This window comes from Carassius auratus, chromosome 2 (genome assembly GCF_003368295.1).
Source record: "Carassius auratus strain Wakin chromosome 2, ASM336829v1, whole genome shotgun sequence".
Lineage (NCBI taxonomy): Eukaryota > Metazoa > Chordata > Actinopteri > Cypriniformes > Cyprinidae > Carassius > Carassius auratus.
The window spans coordinates 2768076-2791922 of record NC_039244.1 but is presented as its reverse complement, the minus strand read 5'-3'; the positions used below and the strand labels follow the sequence as shown (position 1 = coordinate 2791922).

Below are 23847 nucleotides of genomic sequence, written 5' to 3'. Positions count from 1 at the left end.
CACATTGTGCTATAATTTTTCATCACTTCTTTAAGAAAATAAAGATTATTCCATATGAGAAACTGAAGTAGAGTCCCACGTTTTGACATAAGACAAAATTTTATTTCAAATGTTTCAACTTTTTTTTTTTTTTTTACTTTGATATTACTATTTATTTTGTAAAGGAATTCAGAGACATGGTGTGCTAGTAAGTGATAATATACACATAGAAATTTACAGAACATTCAAGGGTACAAGTTTTTTTTTTTTCTGTTTAAATGCACTCAAACTTCCAACACAAGAAGAAAATCTTCATTTCTGACAAATCGTCTCCAAATAACAAGAAAATGGATAAAAAGTTAATATAGTAAATCAACATTAAAAAAAAGGCCAACACAATACAAACCCCTCAGAATATGGAAAATAAAAACAAATACCGATGCTGCTTTTAAAGGTTACATTTTACATAAAAAAGAAAAGAAATAAACATTATTTGCCCCTAAACTAAGCTACACAACTCAATTGGATGTTCAAGAGACGTTGGGGTGAAGATATTTTTCTCTTTTACAGGGGGCGGATGTAGAAAGCGATTCACTACAACACGAGTCCGTGTGCCCGTTGAGTCCTTTATTTGTTAACACCAATGAGAAATCTAACTACCATCTTAACAGACTAGTAAGAGTGTCAGCTTGTCCAGGAGACGCTTGGTGAATCTGGCAGAAATCAGCTGGGAATAATGGTACAACTACACAGAACACATCAGAGGTCAGGTGACCGTGGAGCTTCCGGCCAGCCGATTGGCCGATAAGCGCGATGATGTGGCCAGTTAACTAAGCCGAGAGCCAATGAGAAGAGAGAGCGATAGAGACACAGAGAATGAGTAAAAAACGGTCCCATGGTAGAAACTGCAGTCTTGAAGAGCCACGTCTTAAACAGAGAGAAACACCCTCACGCTCATCAATATGATGAGCGACCAAGTCCAAAGCCATACATGGAAAAGTCTGTTTTTTTCTTCTTTTTTTCTGTCTTTTCCTTATTTGTTGTCTTTTTAATTTGTTTATTTGCAGTCCAAGAGGAAAGAAAAAACAAAAACTAAAAACAAATGAAATGATAAAAAAAAAAAAAAAACTCCAGATTTACAATAAATGTTGGTGGGGGAAATGAAGAACAGAAGTTTGGGTGAGAGAGACTCCACTCCAGGGGTCCACGGCTGCGGTCCGAAGGGGCTGTCCACAGAGATGCCTGCGCTGAAACCCCGGAGGGCGGCTGTGGGTCGGGCAGAGGGTCAGGATGCTATGTGCTCTCGGCGGCTGGGGTCTCGCTGTTCTCACAGTTACCTGCACGAAAACAAGTCAACATTAACTTAGAAAATATGCTCTAAAGCAGCAGACGATCAATGCAATCACAGCATGAAATGCATGGTATATTGTTCACCTATCAGTTAGCAGTCTACATTAGTTATGTTCTAATTACTCAATATTTAGGATATTAATAATCAAATTTACAGATCTCATTTGCTAATGTTACACACAAAAAAAAAAGATATATGATTCTAAAATAACTGGTTTTATTGAAGTCAAAAGTATTTAACATCACTGGAACAATCTAAATACATTCTTTAATACTAACACAACTCATAAATCGTGGTAAAAATGGCTCCCACTTTTTAAATGATCTAACAATAAGTTATACATTTAATTTTTTATGCAGATATGATTAATCTTTGTTAATTAAAGTCCATTTGTTCATTTATTCACAGTGCATGTTACAACTTTTAAAATTGTATTAGAAAATGGTGAAAACAGCATTAAAGGTAGGGTAGGTGATTTTTCGGAGAGGCTTTGAAAGTGTAAGATCCCGCCCTCTCTGCATCATCACTCTCCAAAGCCACGCCTCCTCCTACACACAAGGTGACGCATCATCAGACAGACAGGATCATAATCCTCTGATTGGACAAAACATTTTATGATCCTATGCCTTCCACACACGATATAAATACATTTAGAGCAGTTAACTTAGTGATTGCTATTGGGATGTGAATTGACATTACAAAAAATGTTTTGGGACCAAATCACCGACCCTGCCTTTAAGATTAATAAATGGTGCATATACTTTATATTGTTCATTGTTATTTCAAGTTGACAATTGTATTTTACTAATGATGAAAAATGAAACCGCATTGTAATGATAAATCAGATTTTACAATGAATATCTGTCAGAATTTCACAATGCATCACTGTAATATTGAATATCTTCAAATTCTACTGATTTGAGTTCTTAGCAAGGTTATTGTATTATCATTGGGATGCTATTATAGTGAATTAGTTTCTGTTTACATAGTAATTTTTCATGCAGTACATTTCTGTGTTAGTCAAGTGCATACATTTTGTTTCTTAAAAAATATATAAATTTCAGTTATTTCACTTTTATTTTTCTTATATAGCACTTTATACAATACAGATTGTGTCAAAACAGCTTTACAGTATAAAACAGGAACATTTCAGTACATCAAGTTTAGAACATCAAGAAAACAAGGAATGTTGCCTTGGAATCTAGCTGAAACAGAAAATCATGATGTTGATGTTTAGAATATGTTAATGTCTTCATGCCTTATAGTTGCATTAAGCAGATCAGAGCTGGATGATAATATAGTTTACATCATGCAATGATATAAACAATCATGCAGCAAAGATTTGGTTTGTAGTACTGATTTATGCGAGTAAACTGTATAGTGAATTTACACTAAAATGAACATATACAAAATTTATTTATATTTAATTTCAGCCATTTATTGGTTACTATCCTTATCAAAAGAAATACTGATCACTATTGGATCATCTCTAGTTTAGTGCATCTAAAACAATAAGCTAAGTGTCTGATGTGTGGTATGTTCAGGTCAAGCCCGTGTAAAGTAAAGAGTCCGTACCACTGGCGGTGGAGTTCCCCGTGCCGCTGCTGTTGTTAGCAGGTTCGTCATCGTCGCTGTCGTCCTCGTTTGACTGTGGGATCTCTGGTTCGGCCGGAGCGGGTGTGCTCTCGGTCTCCTGCTCCGCACGACTCCGCAGAGCCAGAATCCGGTGATGCAGCGCCGCGGCCAGCTGACCCGCATCTTTAGAGCTCGCCTGAAGACACACAACTTACACCATGATACAGGGATCCCTAAACTAACATACATGACATGATCACTGATGAATGGGTAAGAAAAACTATCACATATATATGATTCAATATTTGAAAATTAAGAATAACCAGACAATTTATATTTTCCTACACATCTATAAAATTTCACTAATTTATCACTTTAAAACCTGTAAACAAAGGATCTTTATTGATTAGACATGAGGAAATAACCCTAACCCCAAATAAACACACACACACACACACACACACATAATAAAAAAGCATACATAATAAAATAAACTTTTAAAAATGTGTAAATAATTTAAAATATATGTAAACATTAAAAATTATGTAATTATATAACATATATAATATAAAATGTTCAATCGTGTTTAAAATAAAAAAATGTATAATTAAAACAAATATAAAAAATGCATTTTAAATTAAAATATAAATGTAATTTAAAAATGAACTATATTATATATATATATATATATATATATATATATATATATATATATATATATATATATATATATATATATATATATAAAATTGGATAATATTTAAAACATTTAAAATTATTAATTTTATCTAAAATAAATACATTTTATATATCTGTTACTTAAATATAATACAAATAAATTTTAAACACACACACACACACATATGTATGTATGTTATTGTATGATAACAAGTACATTTTAAATATTTATTCATTGCCTAAAATTTTTGAAAAAATTCCTGTTTTCTGTGAACAGTAAAACCTGATACCAGAGTTGCTTTTTAAACTGTTGCATTATTTATCAGACAAACAATTAAAAACCTAAGCATGTCCTGTGTTAAGGAGTTGTCCATCCTACCGATATGAGGAAGACCTTGACGCCCTGGTCCTCAGTGTCCATGGCTGTGATTCTAACACTCTTCTCACTGGCTTTATCCACCTGCATCTGCGGCCAAAGCTTGGTGTTGAGGATCAATCGCAGACTGCCCTGCGTGCGCATCACTAAGAGACAGACGGACACAGATGAGGAACATCAAGACATTTCAGCTCCTCTAAAGAAAAGCGAGTGGACCGACGCTGCTCCTACCTAATCTCGACTGTAGCGAGCCATCATCGGTGGACGCCATGTCGTTAAGTCTGAGCAGACCGCGGCCTCGTTCCACCCACGACTGAACTGGTTTATCGAACACAAACAACTTGCACTGCATCTGTGGAAAGACAGACACAATCAGACCATTATCAGGACATCAAAGTTTAACGGAGAAAAAAAAACAGGCCTGTGCAGATTAAAGGAATGTTTCGGGTCAATTCAACTCAAGCTCTATGAAACTCATCTGTAGGCTAGTAGAGCTAATGCAACATGAGCGTATCTGGTTAAAAAGTATATTATTAAAAATGACTGATTGTTTCACTAGATTGAAGCTGCACTGAAACTGCAATTTGGACCTTCAACCCGTTGGTCCGGAGTGAAACTTTCCGGAAACTTTCCTCTAAAACCTTCATTTCTTTGCGACTGAAGAGACAGACACGAACATCTTGGATGACATGGGGATAGACTAATCCTTAAAGTGCTTCTTAAGTTTCTTTTTCTAAATTGTGTTGACTTTTGTTGTGACTGCTATGCTGAACGCCTTGTAAACCTGATCTGACCTGTAAAACGTTGCTTTCCGCCTCCTCTCCTGTACGGACCTCCACCTTCTCCAGAATGCACTTCTTGGCAGTGGCTTTGGTGTACGCGGCTGCGGACTCTTCCAGAGACTCCGTTGCATTGTGATCTGACACACACACACACAGAGAGAAAAACATCACTTCAACAGCTCAGGATGAACTGAACGCAGCAGACATGCCTATCATGGTGAAGGCTTGACTCATGAACATTAGAGCAAGACTGCATTGACTAATCCCAGAGCATCTGGTCCCATAACTGATTTAATATTCAATGAGCCAAACAGTGTGATTTTGGAAAGTACAAATTTCAAACATACATGTAATCAGGTATTAAAATGTTCTCAGCATCAAGTAATGTTTTTTATGCTTACTGAAAAATAAATAAATCATAGATATACATATCTTGTATATTCACTTCAATTTACTTAAATGCATTTTAAATAAATTTTTTAAATCAAATTGTTCAATCATTTTAATTTATTTTATTATTATTTTTTATAGTATATGTACATATAAAACAATGCATAAAAATATAAACAGAAGAATGCATATGTATACAAACAATATATAAACAAACACACACATACACACACACACACACACACACACATATATATATATATATATATATATAAACAAACATATATCTAATAAGATGTATATAAGTATAAAACATACAATTACATAAATAGTATAAAAAAGATGATATATAAATAATAAATTGTACTTAAAAGATATATGGATATAATTGCAGGGTATCTTCAGGATTTTTCAAATCAAAATTTATGACTTTTAAGACCTTCACCAATAAAATTAATACTATAGAGCAAGGTAGGGCAATATCAATGAAAACATATTAAACTGTAAAAACATGACATAGTTCAGATACATGTTTTCATGAAAACTAAAAGCTTTATAAAATGATAAACTTAACATTTCAGCCTTTAAACAATTTTTTAAGTAATAGTCAAAAGTATCAATTATATTAATTTAAACAATTATTATCAATCAATTACTATATAGATTAAATAAAATATAAATATATATCTTAGGGTCTTAATTGTTTAGATTTGATGACCGGTTCACATCTACAACTCTGTGTAAAACATGAACAAAACCAGCAGACAGGCTTATTGAAAATGCAAACTCAACAGCTGCCAGTAGGAGGCGCTTTTGGAACGACAGAAACACAGCAGTTTACGTTTAATCATCACATTGAGCTGTATCGAATTCTTGTCTTTCCGTCCCCAAATTTAAGAGCTCCCGAAATCATAACTAAGACTTTCTTGTACCATTTAAGAGACTTTAGGGCATTAAATTTGACACCTAGCTAAAATTAAGACTTTCAAAGAGCTCTGGAAACCCTGAATTGTGTGTTATTTATACACACACTGTGTAAAATAGAGTTGAGTACCTACTTTTCTCAGGTGTGGCCTCTTGTGATGATGGCTCTGACGCTGGAGCTGAACAGTCTTTACTGACCTCGACGGATGCCTCGCCTCCTTTTGGGGGGCTCTGAAAGCATTCCCATACAAAACTATCTTTATACACCTCTGATGATCCATTTACTGGGTTTACACTGGTGTTGAAATCAAGAAATAGTTCAACCATGCTAAAAACTAAATATTTAGTCACTTCCTACTTTAGTTGAATGGAAAAGAGCAGCTTGGACTTTCTGCTAAACTTCTTTTTGAGGCAAAACAAAAGGAGGAGTAAATGTTTTTTATTTTTGGGTAAACTGTTCCTTCAAATGCTACATTTAAAAGCTGAAAAGGCAAAAGAATGTCCAAACTAGTGATGGTATCCACTCACCAGAACTCTCTCAGACATGTTCTGGCCAAAAACAAACTTGGAGCCTTTATCCGAGCTGTTGGTGGCATTGTTGGAGCTGTAAGAGCAAACAGAAGCAGATTTACCCAGGCCAGAGAAAGCGAACATATTCACAGAGCTCTACTGAATCGTTACCTAGCGCTGCCCATGTACTGTAAAAAATAATTAGTGCGGCCAGACTGAGAATCTTGTGTGGAGTCTTTTGAGTCACTGGATGTGCTGTTTTCATCCAACTGCTCAAGAAAAACACAGTAACAGAATCGAAGAATAAACACAAACACTCCTTGGGAACTTCTTTTGTGCCAATTTGCTCCTAGAATAAAGAATGAAACCGATGCAGCAGTGAGTCAGCGCTGACCTTCGCTCGCTCTTTGATATTCTGCCCGAACACAAACGATGAGTCCACTGCACATTCCTTCTGACTGCCGTCCACTTTCTGTCCACCTCCATTTTCTTCTCCTTCCTTCTCCCGCTTCTGCAAAGGAACACAATTAATGCAGATCCGGCAACAAGTCTGTTGGTTTTTAGGACTTTTGTGAATACACTGGATACATTAGGCTTTTAGGACTCTTATAGGAAGAGCGTTTCTGTACGTTTTATGAAGGCAAATAAGACTTAAGACCAAAACTGAAAGATGATTAAAGGAAAATACTGAATGGAAAACAATACATCATTCTAGTCTCTAAATGTAAAGGTCTTTCATTACTACACTGCTAAAAGGTGCTGTTCTTAATCAGTATTTTTGTCAATTTTTTAGTGCAAATGTCTAAAGAGTCAAAATACATTAAGAAGTCTTGTTTTCTGAGAAATTGATCAAAATAAAGGGAGTTATTTTAAAACCAAGACAAATATCTGTCAATAGGTTTAGAAGAATCAACTTAATTCCCCGTTTATAGACATTTGTTCTTGTTTCAAGCATGAACTCATCAGTTCTATTTCTTTATATGTCCAGATGGCATCTAAAGTAAATGTATCTTGACTTAAGGGTGTTTAGGCCTTTTTAAAGCCTTCATTTTTCTGGAAGGGTGAATTAATACTTTCTTAGACCCACAGAAACCCTCTATAATATAGTGAGAATATAGAGCTCATACTCAAGGAAGGAAAAAAAAAACACCTCAAACTGAGCACAAAATATTTCTATATTTATATGGATGAAATTCTGATAGCATGAAATGTAAAACACTGAGATTGTCATTACAGTAAAACAGACTACTTACAATGCATAGAAATATGAGTTTGTACAGAGTCTCCCAAAAATGCACTTGTAAGATTATATTGCAAAGATTTGTCAAGATATTTAAGCCTAATTCAGTGAAGTCACATAATAAATATTTCATAATTCTAAAAGCGAAACACCTTCTAAATGTCAAGAGTTCAGCACGATTATACCACAATCCTGCTGCTGAAAACCAAGATAATTAACTCTAGAATGAAACTGCATTAATGCTGGAACTAGATCAGACCAGAATCTCCTCCAGTCATATTTATTAGTCATCCGTTATGAATTACTAAGCGCCCATGAGCGATGACTACAGGTGACGCTGATATTTACGAGATGTGCAATTAGCTGTGGTTTATCTATCAAGCGTTTCCATCTCAGATGTTTGTGCAGTATGTCCTCACCGGTGATTTGTCCGAGCTTTCTGTGTTGTTCAGGAAAACAGATCGGCTTTCTGATGATGAATCTCCAAACTTCCCCACTCCGTTTGTTCCACAGCTGGAGTCTGCGATTGAAAACAATGGCGTAAACTCACAGCATCACACGATCAACACACGTTCCCAGCTCGGGGTATCACGGTCCTGAGTCATGACTACTAGGGGTCACCCGAAACGTCCACTAGACGACTAATATAGGTGACTGATGGACAATATATATACAAATAATGTACCCTAATAATGAGAATGAACTGAAATAATCACTTATTTCTCACAATATTCACATGAAAGTTTATTTTTCGTATTCTGTAGATTTTAGACAATTTTTGGGGGGAATTAAGTAGCCCGTTAAAACATTCAACCAAATAAAAAAAAAAATACAATAGATTTCAGGAAACCTGGGTAGTTTTGACTTGAGAATTACATCGTTCCACGCACAAAATGAGCCTGAAATCTGAATCTATACAGAACAGACTGAGAGCTCTACAGATTGTGTTGCTGTGAAAGCCAGCAGGGAGCATTATACGAGATGTACGTACTGGTCTTGACGGGTTCTGTGAGGGTTTTGGCCGGAGGAGCCTGTAAAACGGCTGGTCTCAGAACACTGCGCTGCTGTTCTTTGGGCTTCTGACTGGGAACGCCTGGAAAACAACCTACTAACGGATTGAATCAGAAACCAAATGCCGCAGCACAACTAGGGATGCACCGATCTGATTCTCAGTATCGGTATCGATACTCCATTTTCTACCGGATCGGTTATCGGTCAGACGAGACGATTTTGCGCATATAGAATTATGTTACTGTTAAGTTTCCATGCACTTTATTCTAAGTGTTCTGAAACCGTTTAATGTGAGTTACAAAGGAATATTTAAGTTTTTAAGTCAATTAAGTAACTCTTCTGCAGCTGTCATTCATTCAGCATTCAAACTGTGTGTCGCATTCACTTATGACAACTCTCTCCAAAATGATACAATGTTTCTATTATTATACTTGATCTGTAGATAAAGATTAGTTTTTTTTGCATACGAGGACTTTATCTTGCTGGAGTTCAGTGCTGTTTCTAAAGCATGTTACTTTGTCTATTAGATCATAGCACTAGGAACTGTTTTTCACACACACAGGAACTGAAATGTAAAACTGTTCAAAGAAAAGACTATCGCACATATATAATACACTACGCATCAATATCTCTTCCCTTTGTGCTTTGAACTTTTCTATGTGGAGCGCAGCGTGCTGTGACTGTTGCTTCAAGAGCATCATTCTGCACACGGGATGTGCATAAGAGCTGTGTGCTGCTCCATACTGGAGCCTTTTATATTATAATACTTTTGCGCAATTAAAAGATTAGAAATAGCCTTTCTTGTTCTGTCATATCTATCATGTGTGGCTGCCTCATTACCATGCTATACATTAAACAAAAACAAAAAAAAAGTCTTAATTTTACAGTATATATATTTGTCTAAATATATTTACTTGTTTTTCAACAATATTAAGAGCAATGTGTAACATTTTACCAGATTTAGTCCTTCACTTTATTTGTTGCCCACTAAATAATGTTTTTTCACTTAATGTTTAGAATTTATTAAAAAAAATTCTATATTAACTTTTGCTGCCACTAAACTAGATTATAATAGGTTTTTTTCATAGATTATGATTATGCATTTCCTCATTTGTTATTTTTCTGTATAATGAAGTTGACTTTGTTTAACACACAAAACAGTGATGATTAGGTCAACACACAGAGGTATAGAAATTATATAAATAAACCTGTGCTGTGTCGGATCCACATCTGATTTTTGTTATCGGATCGGTTCTGAAATTTTTTTATCGGTGCATCCCTAAGCAAAAAAGCACACACCAATGTTTGATGATCAAATAAAAATCTTTAATTGCAATTCTCATGCAATGGGATGTTTTAATATATGAAAAAGCTTTCTAAGCCATTGTCGCTGTAGTTGACTAAAACTAATTAAAATTGAATTATAATTTAAAACTTATCATATTTTTTTATTTGAAATAAAGCTAAAATTAAATATTAGATTAAAAAAACGTATTACTAACATTATAAATAATAACAACAATAATAATAATATAAAATAGCCCATAAATTCTAAATAATGTTCTAAGCAAGATCTATTTGAATAGCTGAACATTTAAGCAATTCGGCTTAATCTATTTAGGGAGCTTTCAAAAGCACAAGATTACTTTTTATATAAAAAAAAATAAAAATACTGAAAGAGGGAGCTTTACAGTCCGACCCATTGTGAGTAAATTCCCTAATCTTTCCTTCTCTAAAGAGCACATTCATGATTTGCATGTGTGTTTAGATGTAGAAATGTAGTAAAAGCAGGAATGAGTTAATCTTACCTGCGCTTGGGGCCTGGCCATGAATGAGTGTGGGAGGTTTCAACCTGAACCCGACGGGCTTCTCCTCTGAAACACACAAACAGAAGCGTAAACGTTTAAGATGATAAACCAAGAGCTCTCAGCTAAACAAACACTCAAACTTCATCCATATGAGGACACAACACTACCTCAAACAGATCGGTCAAGAATAAGACAAGCTTTTTCTCCACTACAATGCAAAGGAAGGTCTAGTGCTTTTCCATAAGAAATTTGGGAAAAAACAAAACAGAAATTTTTTTTTTTAGATGCATACAGCTTCATGTTTTTTAAAAACAGTAGGCAGTATGAGCTACATAGCACACACATGTCTGTTGGGCCCTCATCGCTGTGCCTCATATCTACAGGATCAAAACGGATCTGACCACTTCCTGTTAGACCTTAGTCCCCCCCACAGGCCTCTGGACTTCTTGAAGCACATTCCTGACAGCAGCAGATACACATTTGGGTTTAGTGTGCTTTTGGTAAAATGATTAACAGATACGGCAAAGTGTATGTTAAATCTTCACCATAACTGTGTGTGTATGTGTTTGTATTATAAAACATTTACATACATTTTAATCTTATATGTTATTTATTGGTATTTTACATTTCTGAATGTATTAATAAAATGTAATTCATACACTGATGTGATTTTATAAATTACATTGAAAATATTTTTAACAATGAGCATTTTATAATACATTTAATTTATACAGTAGACAATAAATAAACTATTTATGAATATATGTGTGTGTGTGTGTACACACATGCATAAATAAAAAAATATCTTGAGATCACATTAAAAAATGTCATTATACTTTCGTTATAATGCATCCCAAAAACAGATTTTTTTATGTTTACAAACCCACTCCAAACCACTTCAGCATGTGAAAAATAATGCAGACAGTCACTCCTGGAGCTCATATCTGAAAACCAAATTGGATGTGTGCATCGTAAACAAAGCCTAAGTCTGTCAAATATGACAAAAGCTGTGGACGGCCACAGAACCCTGTAAATTACACTGAGTAACAGATGTCCAGACGGAGACTGGCGTGATGAAGCATCTAGTGACGGCCAAAATAAGCAAAAAAAGTATTTTTAGATTTTGATCAATATCATTGCAAACTGTTTTTAAAACTACCAGAGAAGTCCTCTGACCACAGATAATGTTTAAATAAAGGATCGCCTATGACAGATTTAAAGAACTATGAATTTGTGTTTCTCATTTGAACAGTCGATTACTCTGAAACTTGAGTAAAAATATTTTTTTTCCAATCCAAACAAAAAAGCTGAAGAGTCATGAACCCAAACGAAGACGTTTTTCTGCCAGTTTTGGTTTCTATTTGTATTCACTCACTGTGAAATCTCATTGGTCCAAAACCCTCCTCCACAGTTGCATATTAAACTTTTTCCAGAGCGTTGAAAAGAAAGTTGGTTCTTACCTGGCTCCGAGTCTGAATTACCAGTTGGAGACTGACATAAACTTGAGGGCATGAAGATATTATTCTTGGGAACTGTAGCAGGAGACAAAGAAAGCATGAAAGGAAGAGAGGGTCAGATGGGAGTGTAACACTTTCAGTAAAAATCAACAAAGTAATACTTCGAACTGGCTACAGACTCACCTGAATGTGATGGGGGGAACTGGGTCAGAGATGAGGTCCTCTCTCTCTTTACTGGAGGACAGTACTCATCTCGATCTGAATCTGGAGAACACAATTAAATCAATAGACCGTTCAGAAACTACAACTAGTGAAGCACTTCAATTCTGGAGAACTGAATGTGCTCTATTTAAATGATCCTTTTGCAATCATTAAGCATTCTGATAATGTTAACTACACTGGGTTTTACCTTCAGCTGATGTGCCTTTAACAATAACAAATGAGCTAAAAATTACTGATATCTGGATGATACAGGCACATCTGTGTCCTACAATATATTTCATCAAACGCTGTGTTAGTATCTCACTGTCTGCATCTCATCACATATCAATATACAAGTTCCTTTCCAGCAAAACCTCATCATTGCATCATTGCATGTACATGCTGCTTTTGCTCCATGTCAATATTTCTGTTTTCAGCTGTTAAATGTTTTGTTTTCAGAATAACAAATACTGCATTATGATATTTTTCAGGAATAAATAATGGTGCATTAAACCCCAAACTAAAATCTCAATTCTTATTTTCTTATTTCAATTCATCATCATTTTTGCCAACTTTAAAAGCAAAAGCAATGGAGTAAAACCAATTGGAGCAAAGGCAGACTGCATGTGACTTCAATGCAAGTCCATGGCAAGAATGCTGCGGTCAATATGCAAACACAATTATAATTCAATGTAAATGAATATTACAACACACATATTAGCATTTTCCAAGACACACCTCTGGGATACTGATTGATAAATGCACACATCCATTTGTCTGTCCCATGCATTGTAAAGACAGTGAGAGTAACATCTAATGTAATATATTGTAAGGGACAATGTGCTTTTGTCATACACAAATCAGTCTGAATGTTTTTTTTTTCGTGTTGCTTTTGGGATCCAAACTGGGTATCAAATGAGCATCTGACTGAAGCATACTATTACACAGCATAAGTGTGAATTCAAAATTTGCATATTCAGTTTTTGGCCCAATACATCCTGAATTTTTAGCCGCAAATAATTTCCACTTTGGTGCATTACTGGAAACAAAACCTTTTCAAACTCACCGTCTCCATCCTCTGCGCTCGACCCATCTGCGGATCTCTGGAACAGACAAAAACATAAATAAATGTATTTGGTCATGCAGAGCTGGACTACATTACAGAGAAACACACTGTACAAGGGGAAAACAACATCTTAAACAGCCCCGTTTTCAAATAATTTCTCACTAAAAGCCAAAATCGAAATGCTGTTTAATTCGCTTAAACTGCTTCGGGGGAAATCAGATTCTGAGAGTGATTTATATCAGTATTAGTCAGTCAGCAGCTGAAATTCATCTCACTGCCAGACAAATTGGCCAACTGAGTTGGTGAAATTACTTGCCAATGCTGAAATTTGTCAGGTACCAGGTGATAATTTCATGCCTCACCGGAGTGTTTATTGAAAAATGTCTTTTTAGTTATTGTTATAAAACTCAAAAGATAAGTTTAATATTTCCCACTAAGTGTCTTCCATCATAACATCCTCCGGCTATTATGAAAAGGGGGTTTGTTTAGTTGGCAACTAGATAATTCACAATGCCAAAGCTGCTAAAAACAACACATAAAGCTGCAGCACCTCATTTCTTAGCCACCAAATAGAGACGCAATCGCAACAAAAGGCTTGAGTTTTTTTAGTAGGACTTCCTGTTGGCTGAGAACATGGTGGACACGTGTGTTTAAAATTTGCAATGCTGTTTGTTGAATCTAGCAGAGCAGAAATTTCACAATGTATTTTGAGTAATGACTGTAGCCATTGACATCCATAGTATGATAAAAAAATACAATGTTAGTCAATGGCTACCGTCAACTGTTTGGTTACTAACATTCTTCAAAATATCTTCTATTGTGTTCAGCAGGAGAAGGAAACTGAAATAGGTTTATAACAACTTGAGGGTAAGTAAATAAAGACAAATTTCATTTTTGGGTGAACTGAACATCAATTCTTGCTCTCTCTCTCTCTGCCTATTGTTAATTTTATTGGTCTTCCTGCTGCTATTGTTGTCAAATAAGGAAATGTGCATGGTAAGTTTTTTATGATGAAATTAAAAACAGAAGTAAAACATCATATCAACAAACCTTCTGTGCTTTGTCCTTCTGAAACACAAACACTGGAGGAGCTATGGCAGGCTTCTCTGTTAAAAAGAAAAACAGAAAGAGAATTGGTAGGAAACATAGCTCAAATAGATATAAAACACGTATGCCTTTCCACAATCCTGCTCAATAAGCTGATATTTCAACTCAAATTTTCATTCAGACAAACCAGAAAACTGCTCTGCTGCAGTGTATCAATGTTATAGTTCTGATCAATCCAAGTTTTCCCTACATCACACACAAACATCCAAAGTCACAAGATAATCATTCACAAAATAGGTCATTTCCTAAAATGGTTTATTTGAGGATAGGGACTGACGCAAACTTACCAAATGAACCCAACATCCAATGTAACATCTTAGTTTAACTAAACAGCCATAGATCAGAGTTAACCATGCCTACTAGGTCAGTTTTTTTTTATCATCAAAATCAACTGACAGCTTTGTCTGTAGACAGATACTAAAACACATTTTACCATGCACTGAAAATATTCAATTTTCACTCATAATAAAAAAAAGAAAAAATTAAACATGCAATATGAAGAAAATATACTCAATGTTTTAATTAAAACTCTGAAAAGGCATTTGAGTCATGCATAAAAATGCTTGCAAACAACTATAAAATAACTAACACACGGCCTCCAGTAGCCTAAGCCTATTATTAAAAATAATAACAATAATAAATTGACAAAAGATGTTTCAACTCTCGACTCTTTATCCAAACTCTTTATCCAAAATTGTAGAAAAAATATGAATAATAAAATAAAATAATAAGAATAAGTAAAGTTTTATACTGGTGGCATTTTCACAAATGCTATAATAAATAATTATAATCATGACGAAAGGTAAACCATATCTGTTACCGAAATGAAACCAACATTTAGCAACATTAACAATACAATTTTAATAAATAATTTACAACAATTATAACATATTCTTAAACGATTATATAAAAACATACCAGAAACAACAACAGTACTGAAAAAAGAAAACTTCTTTCAGTTTAATCAGTGATAAAAATTCAACAATTCTTCCAAGACATAGTTTTCTTTTTTAATGTCTTTTCATATATTTTCTGAATAGTCTCGTTGTCTGATATCATTTCTTGCCATCACAAGCCTCTGGTAATCTGATCAACTGGGGTTAGTAACCAGTCACCGGAAGACAAAGACGTTATCTTATCTCAAGCAAAACAACACAACACTAGACACTCCTGGCTCAATTAAAAGGCTTTGAAATGACCGTCATGCTTCGTAAATAAACAAAGTCACGTGACCAGGCTCACACTTCTAGTATTTTTAGCTGCAGGACTTTGACAGCAACAAAACTGGACGGCAACAATCACTCATGAGGAAGAATGCAAGGCCTTCTGAAGATGATTTGCTAACCAGTAAAGAGTGCAACAGCACACGTGCATATGTAAACAACTGCTTTCCCCAAAACAAGTCATCTGGGTGGCTCATGTAAACCTGCACATCACTGTAATTAGGTCAAGGGTTGAGGCTTCCACCGAAGGGTGATCTCACCACTCAAGGCTGCTCCCCTGAAGGACATTTCCCCCTAAAGGCAAAAAAAATAATCATGTGTGCATGGGGTTGCATTTCACCCCGGAGCAGGAGGAGGGTGAGTGCGCGGGCCTGCATTAGCTCAGGCAGCGGAGCCCGGTAACACCACGAGCCGCGTGAGCATCACCAACAAGCGGCTTCTCCGAGAACGAACCACCGCCACCTGCTCCAGATCCCGGTTCCCGACTATTAATCGACGCAAATATCAGAATAACGTCAACAGATGACAACGCGTCCAAATCACATCGAAACCAACCACTAGTTGAGCAACTCGCTACATTACCCCACCCACCATTTGCTTTCGTTTCAGTATTTGTTTAATTTTAAACACTGGACTGCCTCAATAAGGATGAATAATCATTAAAAACGGTTCACACATCACCGATCCTGACAGGCTAGAGGTAAATTAGTAGTCTAAGCTCATAAGCCACGATTACAATAAAAAAACACATCCTACTAGTGTTAATACATAAAGATGCCATCAGAATACATCGAATACATTTATGCCTCATATCTACATGTTTAACTGTACGCTAAAGATACATATGTTAAAGACAGAAAAGCGTCATTCTTGAATTCATTGCGATCACGCATTAAATTAAACGTTATTTTACAGTTAGCGTTTCAACCCGCCTAAAAATTTCAAAAAGAGAAACACACCAAGAGGCCAGGAGATAGTCCGTTAGCTTCATAACACACTCTAATTGACACATTCATACACGCACACACTCATATACATACACACACACACATATATATATATACACACACACACACACACACACACACGGTCTGTCAGTGCGCTGCTTAGCCCGCGAAGCTAACACACTCATCGGCTAACTTGAGCTAAACATTCATACACACACACGTCCTCAGAGCCGCGGAAGCGCGGGGGTCGCGTCACAAACGCGCGCGGCACTCTAACCGACACTATTATGGGGTGTACGGCTCATGGTGGCGGTCTGTTTGCTTTATTTCACTCATTGTGCGGATTCACACGATCGCCTACCTTCGTTCGCCAAGTCCGCCATTTTACTTCTCCGTGAACACCCACAATGCACCGCGGCACTAGTGCGCTTTATCTCACAAAGCAGCTGAATTTAAATGTGAATATAAGTCATTTTACAAGAAATCTTTACCATTTATGTCAAAAATAATATATATAATGTTTAACTAAAATTACAATGTAAATAATGCCTAATAACATTCATCATATTATAACAACTTGCTGATTATCGCTCTAAAATATTATTTTCCTCTACAATGTCTTGTTGCTTGTACCAACGGTATGAATCACTATTATAAAAAACGATTAACGTATCATGTTGCGTAATGATTATTATAATATTTAGTTATTCATCACTATTTACTGTTATTAAACATTATTTCCCTTTTATAAAGTTTTTTAAAGAAGTATCTCCTGCTCATCAAGGCTGCATTTATTTTATCAAAAATCCAGAAAAGAAACAGTAATCTTACTAAATCTTATTACGACATAAATTAATTGTTTCTATTTTAATATAATTTAAAATATAATTTATTTTTGTGATGCAAAGCTGAATTTCCATCAGCCAGTACTTCAGTATAAAGTGTGATATGATCCTTCAGAAATCATTTTAATATGCTGATTTATTAGAATTGTCAATACTGGCAACAGTTGTGCTGCCAAATATATATATATATATATATATATATATATATATATATATATATATATATATATATATATATATATATATATATATATATATATATATATATATATATATATATATATATATATATATATTATTATTTATATATATATATATATATATAAGTTTAAAAGAATAAAACGTTAAAAAGAAGAACTTTTATTCAAAATGTTAATATTTTCTAACAAAATAAATCTCAATTTAATACATCTTGCTGAATAGAAGTTTTAATTTCTTAAAAAAAAAAGAAAGAATAAAAACGTACTGACCCTAAACGTTTGAACAGTAGTGTGTATAGAAAATATTCTATTTTAAATAAATGCTCTTCTTTTTAACTATTTAATCATCAAAGAATCATGAAAAAAGTAACACAGGTAAAAAAAAAAATATATTAAGCAGCAAAAACGGTTCCCAGCGCTGATAAAAAAAAAAAAATCATCATATTAGAATAATTTCTGAAGATCATGTGACACTGAAGACTGGAGGAATGATGCTGAAAATACAGCTGCAAATCCCAGGAATAAATTAGATTTTCATGTATATTAAATAAAAAAACGTTATTTTACATCATAATAATATTTCACAATATTACATTGTTCCTGTATTTTTGATCAAATAAATGCAGCATTGATGAGCAAAAGAATCTCCTGTAAAAATTTGTTTTTTAAACCCAAATCTTATGTCATGGTGCATCCACTAACATTTTAATTATTGCTACAAAAAAGATTATGTTATGTAACATATTGCAATGCCTAATTATTATTTTAATAGGTATTAATCACAATATTATATATTTTTTATTATTTGCAAATCATTTTCCTGTTTTGTTGCATCTACTGACAATATTAATTAAATAACGATAATAAAAAACTATTGTCTACTGTAAGCTTAATCAATACTAATTATATTAGTAATTAATAATATTTATGCTATTATTTCAGTTTTATTCTATTACAGAATTATTTGTTACATAAGTCATTTTTATTCCTTTTTTATTTATTTTTATTTTTATTTTATTTAATGTATATATATATATATATATATATATATATATATATATATATATATATATATATATATATATATATATATATATATATATATATATATATATATACAGTAGTGGTATATATATATTATACTGGACATTATTATTTCTGCATATTCTGTTCATTTCTGTGTTATTTTTTATTCTCATGTCTTTTGTAGTAATTAAATATAACCACTAGATGGCCAAGTTTGCCAACGCTTATGAACCAATAGATGCCTAAACTTCATTTTAATCATTTTCCTTTTTTTAAATCAGCTCTACATTTTTCATTTTGATTTTAAAATGTGATATTTGATTTGATTGTTAGTAATTTGATTATTAATTGTTTTTTAAATCTTTAATGTGTTTGCATTCATATGTAATAAACTGCAGACTACTGTATGCTGCAGGTTGAGTCCTGAATGAGGAGAAAACAGAAAGTTCAGATACACAACAATTGTGCTCAATCAACTCGTGCTCTCCACTAACACGTTTCTCCCCGTGTTGCACATGAACCCTGACCCATGTGCTTAATAAATAATAAATGAGAAGAGAATATTCTCGGGTGGGATATTCTTTCACAATATTTACACAGCCCTAGGTCAAAACCCATGTAACCACATGCAACAAGGCGACATACAGAGACCTCCTGACAGACAGAAAGATAAATGTGAGTGATTATATAGAGAGAGAAAAAAACCCAGTGAATCGCTTGATTGAAAGATCAAGATTCCTCTCAGAACGAGAAAACTGGTGCATTAAAGAGCATCACATGTATAAACAGGTGTTTTTTTACTATATAGTAGACAGACAGTAAAAGGAGTGATTTGTTTCTGTTTATTTGACAATTCAATCCCATTCTGTGTAATTACAGGAGTCAGTGGCACCGTTTTGATGTATACATGAACTGAATAATATCCATTTCTCACAGACTCGTTCATGCCTAAAGTGAAACAAGAGTTGCATGATTCAAGCGTTCATCTGCGCTTCTCACAGTCAAAAGGATCTTGTTGACACATTTCAACATTTATTTTGAGCATGAAGGACTTTAAGAACGATATCGGATACATTGTAGATATCCAGGCTGTGCAGAATCCCCGCTTTGTTGTATATCTGGCCCTGTTATTGAGGTCATAAATAATACGATCAGATAATTCAAGATTAGATTTTGGCATAAAGGGGTGTTTCATGGCTAATAAACACCTTGTCAGTTGAGTAACACAAAAGATATAGAGACCACTTGTGAAATAAGCAGGGGAAATCCAGACTTTTACCAAAAAGTCCAAAGAATTTTTACCTTTTTTTTTTTTTTACTTCCAAGCTCTTCCAAGAATACCATGTCTGTACCATTGTATATTCCTTATTCTCTTTTGCAACCACATTTCATGCCAGAAAGCCTAATTGTTTTATCTCATGGGTGTCTTTCAGGCTTCTGTTCATGTAACAAATAAGTACAATTTAAGTCAGAAATGCAATTAAGTCATCAGTGGACAGAAGGCAATAAATATATCAGCTCAGGTGCAGACACATTTAGATTCAATTTCTCCAGTCAAGTTTAGAATTAATGCACAGATAAAAGAACATTTCGATTTCACTATGTATTTGATTTCAAATGGCAACATTTGGATTTAATTATGATTTATTTGGCAATTTGAAATTTGAAGAAGGTGCTTTCTTTTATTTTAATAGCTTTATTGCAGTGGTTCCTCTTTTATTAACTATATTTACGAAACACACTTAAACATAAATATTCTTTTTTGTTTCATTTTGCATAAAAGGTTCTTTAGATGTTTAAAAATGCTTCCTAAAAGAATTGTTCACTGACAGGTTCTTTTGGGAACCAGAAATGTGACCCGGGACCACAAAACCAGTCATAAGGGTCAATTTTTCTCATTTTAGATGTATACATCATATGAAAGCGGAATAAATAAGCTTTCAATTGATGTATGGTTTATTACGTAAGAAGTTAAAAACAAACCTAAATGCTGAGAAAATAACCTTTAAAGTTGTCTAAATGAAGTCCTTAGAAATCTAAAATTAAATTTTGATATGTTTACAGTAGTAAATTTACATAATACATAACATGATTTTTCACATAAAAAAAAAAATCTATAATTTTGACTCATAAAAAGTTATTTTTTGGCTACTGCTACAAATATACCCCAGAGACTTAAGACTGGTTTTGTGCTCCAGAGTCACAAATGGTTATTTCCTGGCATTTGTATGAGGAGCGTAGACGTTTAGCAGATATTGCTCTTATAATTCCTTAGGAGAGATAAAAAAACAGAAATGAGTTGTCATAAAGTAAGTATAGAGCTATAAAATGAATGTGGAGCAGCTCAGATTATATGATCCTGGGCAAACTTAAGACCTTTTCAAAGAAGAAACAAGTCTATATTGGCTCTCCACTAAATGTACTTTTAGACATCACTAATTTAATTAGTATGTATTTGTCATCAGTGAATGGTTAGTTGGAATGTAATTTTGACTCATTTTTTCCAGTTTATTACCATGAAGCTGCTTTGAAGCACCCTGTATTATGACTTGACTTGAGATAAGGCACAAACTTGTCACTTTGAGGTTTCTGCTCCAGTGACAAGCTGTTTGTTCCCCTCAAGGTACATTTTTTGAGATCTCATTTGCAATGCTTCTGTCTTGTGAAAATCTTTGTTTCATCTCTCTGTCTCCGGGAGACGCTGTATAAATTCAGTGTTTATGACAGATTGAAGATCATGGCTGATTTTAAAGAGTCCTGATGGAGGCCCTTTGAAGTCTCCAGGGGCCCGGGGCCAATCTGATTCGCTCATGATTAATGACATCTATATTTTCTCCAAAAACTCACCGAAAATGACCTGTAGAGATATATAACATGGGAAAGATGTGCATACAGTATTAGTTTTTTCAGGCACAAAAGAAACATCATAACAAACACGGCTGGTGGCGGACCATCATTTTCTGTCAAAATATATTTTTGCTATTGTTAGATATCAGTGCCATTAATCCATCATGGCTCATATTGACCTGTTACAGGAAAAGAAAGATCCAGATGCCAACACTGTTCTTTTTTTTTTTTCTTGTTCACTGCTGTTATGCCAGAGAAACGTCAGTGTTTAAACAAATGGGAATTATCTTAGTTATAATAAGGTGATGAGCCATTAACAAAGAATAAATACATTAGCTGATCACTTTTTTTCTACTTAGTTAATAATAAAAAAATTTATTTAGAATAATATAATAGAAAAAAAGTTTATGTTTCATATTTTCTCTTGTTTATGCACTAAATGAACTCAAATAAAACAAAGATTTACTTATGTTCACCTGTTAAGGCTGCATTTGTTTGCTTAAAACTACAGTAATTTTTATAAATATTATTACAATTTAAATTAACCATTTTCTATATGACTATATTGTAAAATGTAATTTATTTCTGTGATGCGCAGCTGTATTTTCAGCATCATTCCTCCAGTCTTGTGTCACATGATCTTCAGAAATCATAAAAATATGATGATTTGCTGCTCAAGAAATATTTCTGATTATTATCAAACAATGTTGACAATGGTTATCCTGCTTCACTTTTTTTTTTTTTTTTTTCAGGATTCTTTTATGGACGGAAAGTTCAAGCGAACAGCATTTGTCTGAAATAGCAATCTTTTTTAACATCACAAAAGTCAATTTTTTTTTATCAGTTTAATGCCTAATTTCTTAGAAAATAACTGCATTTAGTTTTCAGTCTTTTCATTAAAACCATAATTCCATAAAGTCCATAAATAACACTTAAAAATGAAAGAAACAGAAGCGGGTGCATCCTGTGAGAAACACACAAAAGAAATCTCTGTCCAAAGCAAACTGATTCAGCTCTTGCTACGGCTCAGTGGACTCCCTGAGGAAAAAGAGACATAAACAGTGACCCACGCTATCACATGGCCACTTACACATCCCACATTCCCACATCAAGCTCTGGCATCTCAACACCACTCTCAAATGGAAACAAGGGGCCAAAGGAGCAACACATTTAACACATGGTTTAATGTTCTGGTGACAGAAGAGTTTGAAATATGATGCAAAACGCTGTCAGAACATGATACAACCTGAGATAGAGAACAGCTTGGGAAATAAATGCCCCTGTTCGTCCTTTTGACTTTTTCTAATCATATGGAGTCCCTGATGTTTTTAGGTTTGTAATAGTTTTAGTTATTTTTGGTTCTATGCGGGCCTTCAACATACTTTATGTATTTATTGTTTTAATATGTACGTAAATTTTTTTTCTTTACATAATAGCTGACAATACTTAATTGATCATCAAAAAATATGTGTGATTTAGAAACATTGATGTTCCAGTATTTAAACTGTGAAGCATACTTTAATATGTGACTTATGTGTAATATGTGAATGGGTGCCGTCAGAATAAGAACTGATAAAATCATCACAATAATCCACACACTCCAGTCCATCAGTCAACATCTGGAGAAGAAGAAAGCTGAAGAAAAAATAATAATTACTTCAAAAATTGCTTTAAAAACCTTTAAAATAAAATGAGACTATTACCATTCCAGCGTTTACAATGGTGAAGGTTTCCAAACTTTAGCTCGCGACTTTCAAGCGCAAAGATTCACAGCACTGTCTCCTCATCACTTCTCCTTGCAGGCTGCATGTAAAATAATAATGTATAAATAAATAACTAAAAATAAAAAACGCGGTTCTATGAAATCAGAATTCGAATTCTACCTCGGTGACGCAAGAAGTTGCGATGGCGTCATTCTGTACTGGAGCATTACGGAGGAAGATAACATCATACAGAAAGGTAAAAGGGCATTTACTGACATAATATTATACGTGTAACATGAAAAATACCGTATTATAGTACTGTGTAGTTCGATTCACAATGACTCTTATGATTTGATTCTCTTGATGAATCGTTCAAAAGACTCACAAGCTCAGGAGTCAAATCACTCTAATGAATCTTTCTGACGAATCGTTTAAAGGGATCTTATGATGCAATTTCAAGTTTTCCCTTTTCTCTGGAGTGTTATAAGCTGTTCGTGAATAGATAAGATCCCTAAAGTTGCAAAGACTAAAGTCTCAAACCCAAAGAGATCATCTTAATAAAAGTTTAGACTGGTCCGTTCCCTCCTAAAACACTGCACAC

General features: G+C 34.1%; 1 protein-coding gene across 9 annotated transcripts; it reads right to left on the bottom strand.

Annotated features, from left to right (window-relative positions):
- Window positions 1-80: 80 nt before the first annotated feature.
- On the bottom strand, window positions 81-17033 carry LOC113112446 (ran-binding protein 3-like). Of its 9 annotated transcripts, none has more exons than XM_026278070.1 (17): window positions 16987-17033; window positions 14399-14454; window positions 13349-13385; window positions 12265-12345; window positions 12085-12156; window positions 10625-10690; window positions 8797-8910; window positions 8225-8325; window positions 6960-7076; window positions 6737-6834; window positions 6584-6659; window positions 6190-6286; window positions 4754-4878; window positions 4191-4311; window positions 3963-4105; window positions 2906-3101; window positions 81-1316 (listed from the first exon to the last, which is right to left on the bottom strand). In XM_026278070.1, exons 1-17 carry the CDS (start codon window positions 17006-17008, stop codon window positions 1273-1275), a joined length of 1566 nt encoding a protein of 521 aa, XP_026133855.1. In that variant the 5' UTR covers window positions 17009-17033; the 3' UTR covers window positions 81-1272. The 9 variants fall into 9 exon arrangements, with proteins under 9 accessions (XP_026133855.1, XP_026133838.1, XP_026133830.1 ...); XM_026278053.1 differs by lacking the exon at window positions 16987-17033 and adding an exon at window positions 15939-16598; XM_026278045.1 differs by lacking the exon at window positions 81-1316 and adding an exon at window positions 2415-2535.
- Between the last annotated feature and the right edge of the window lie 6814 nt (window positions 17034-23847).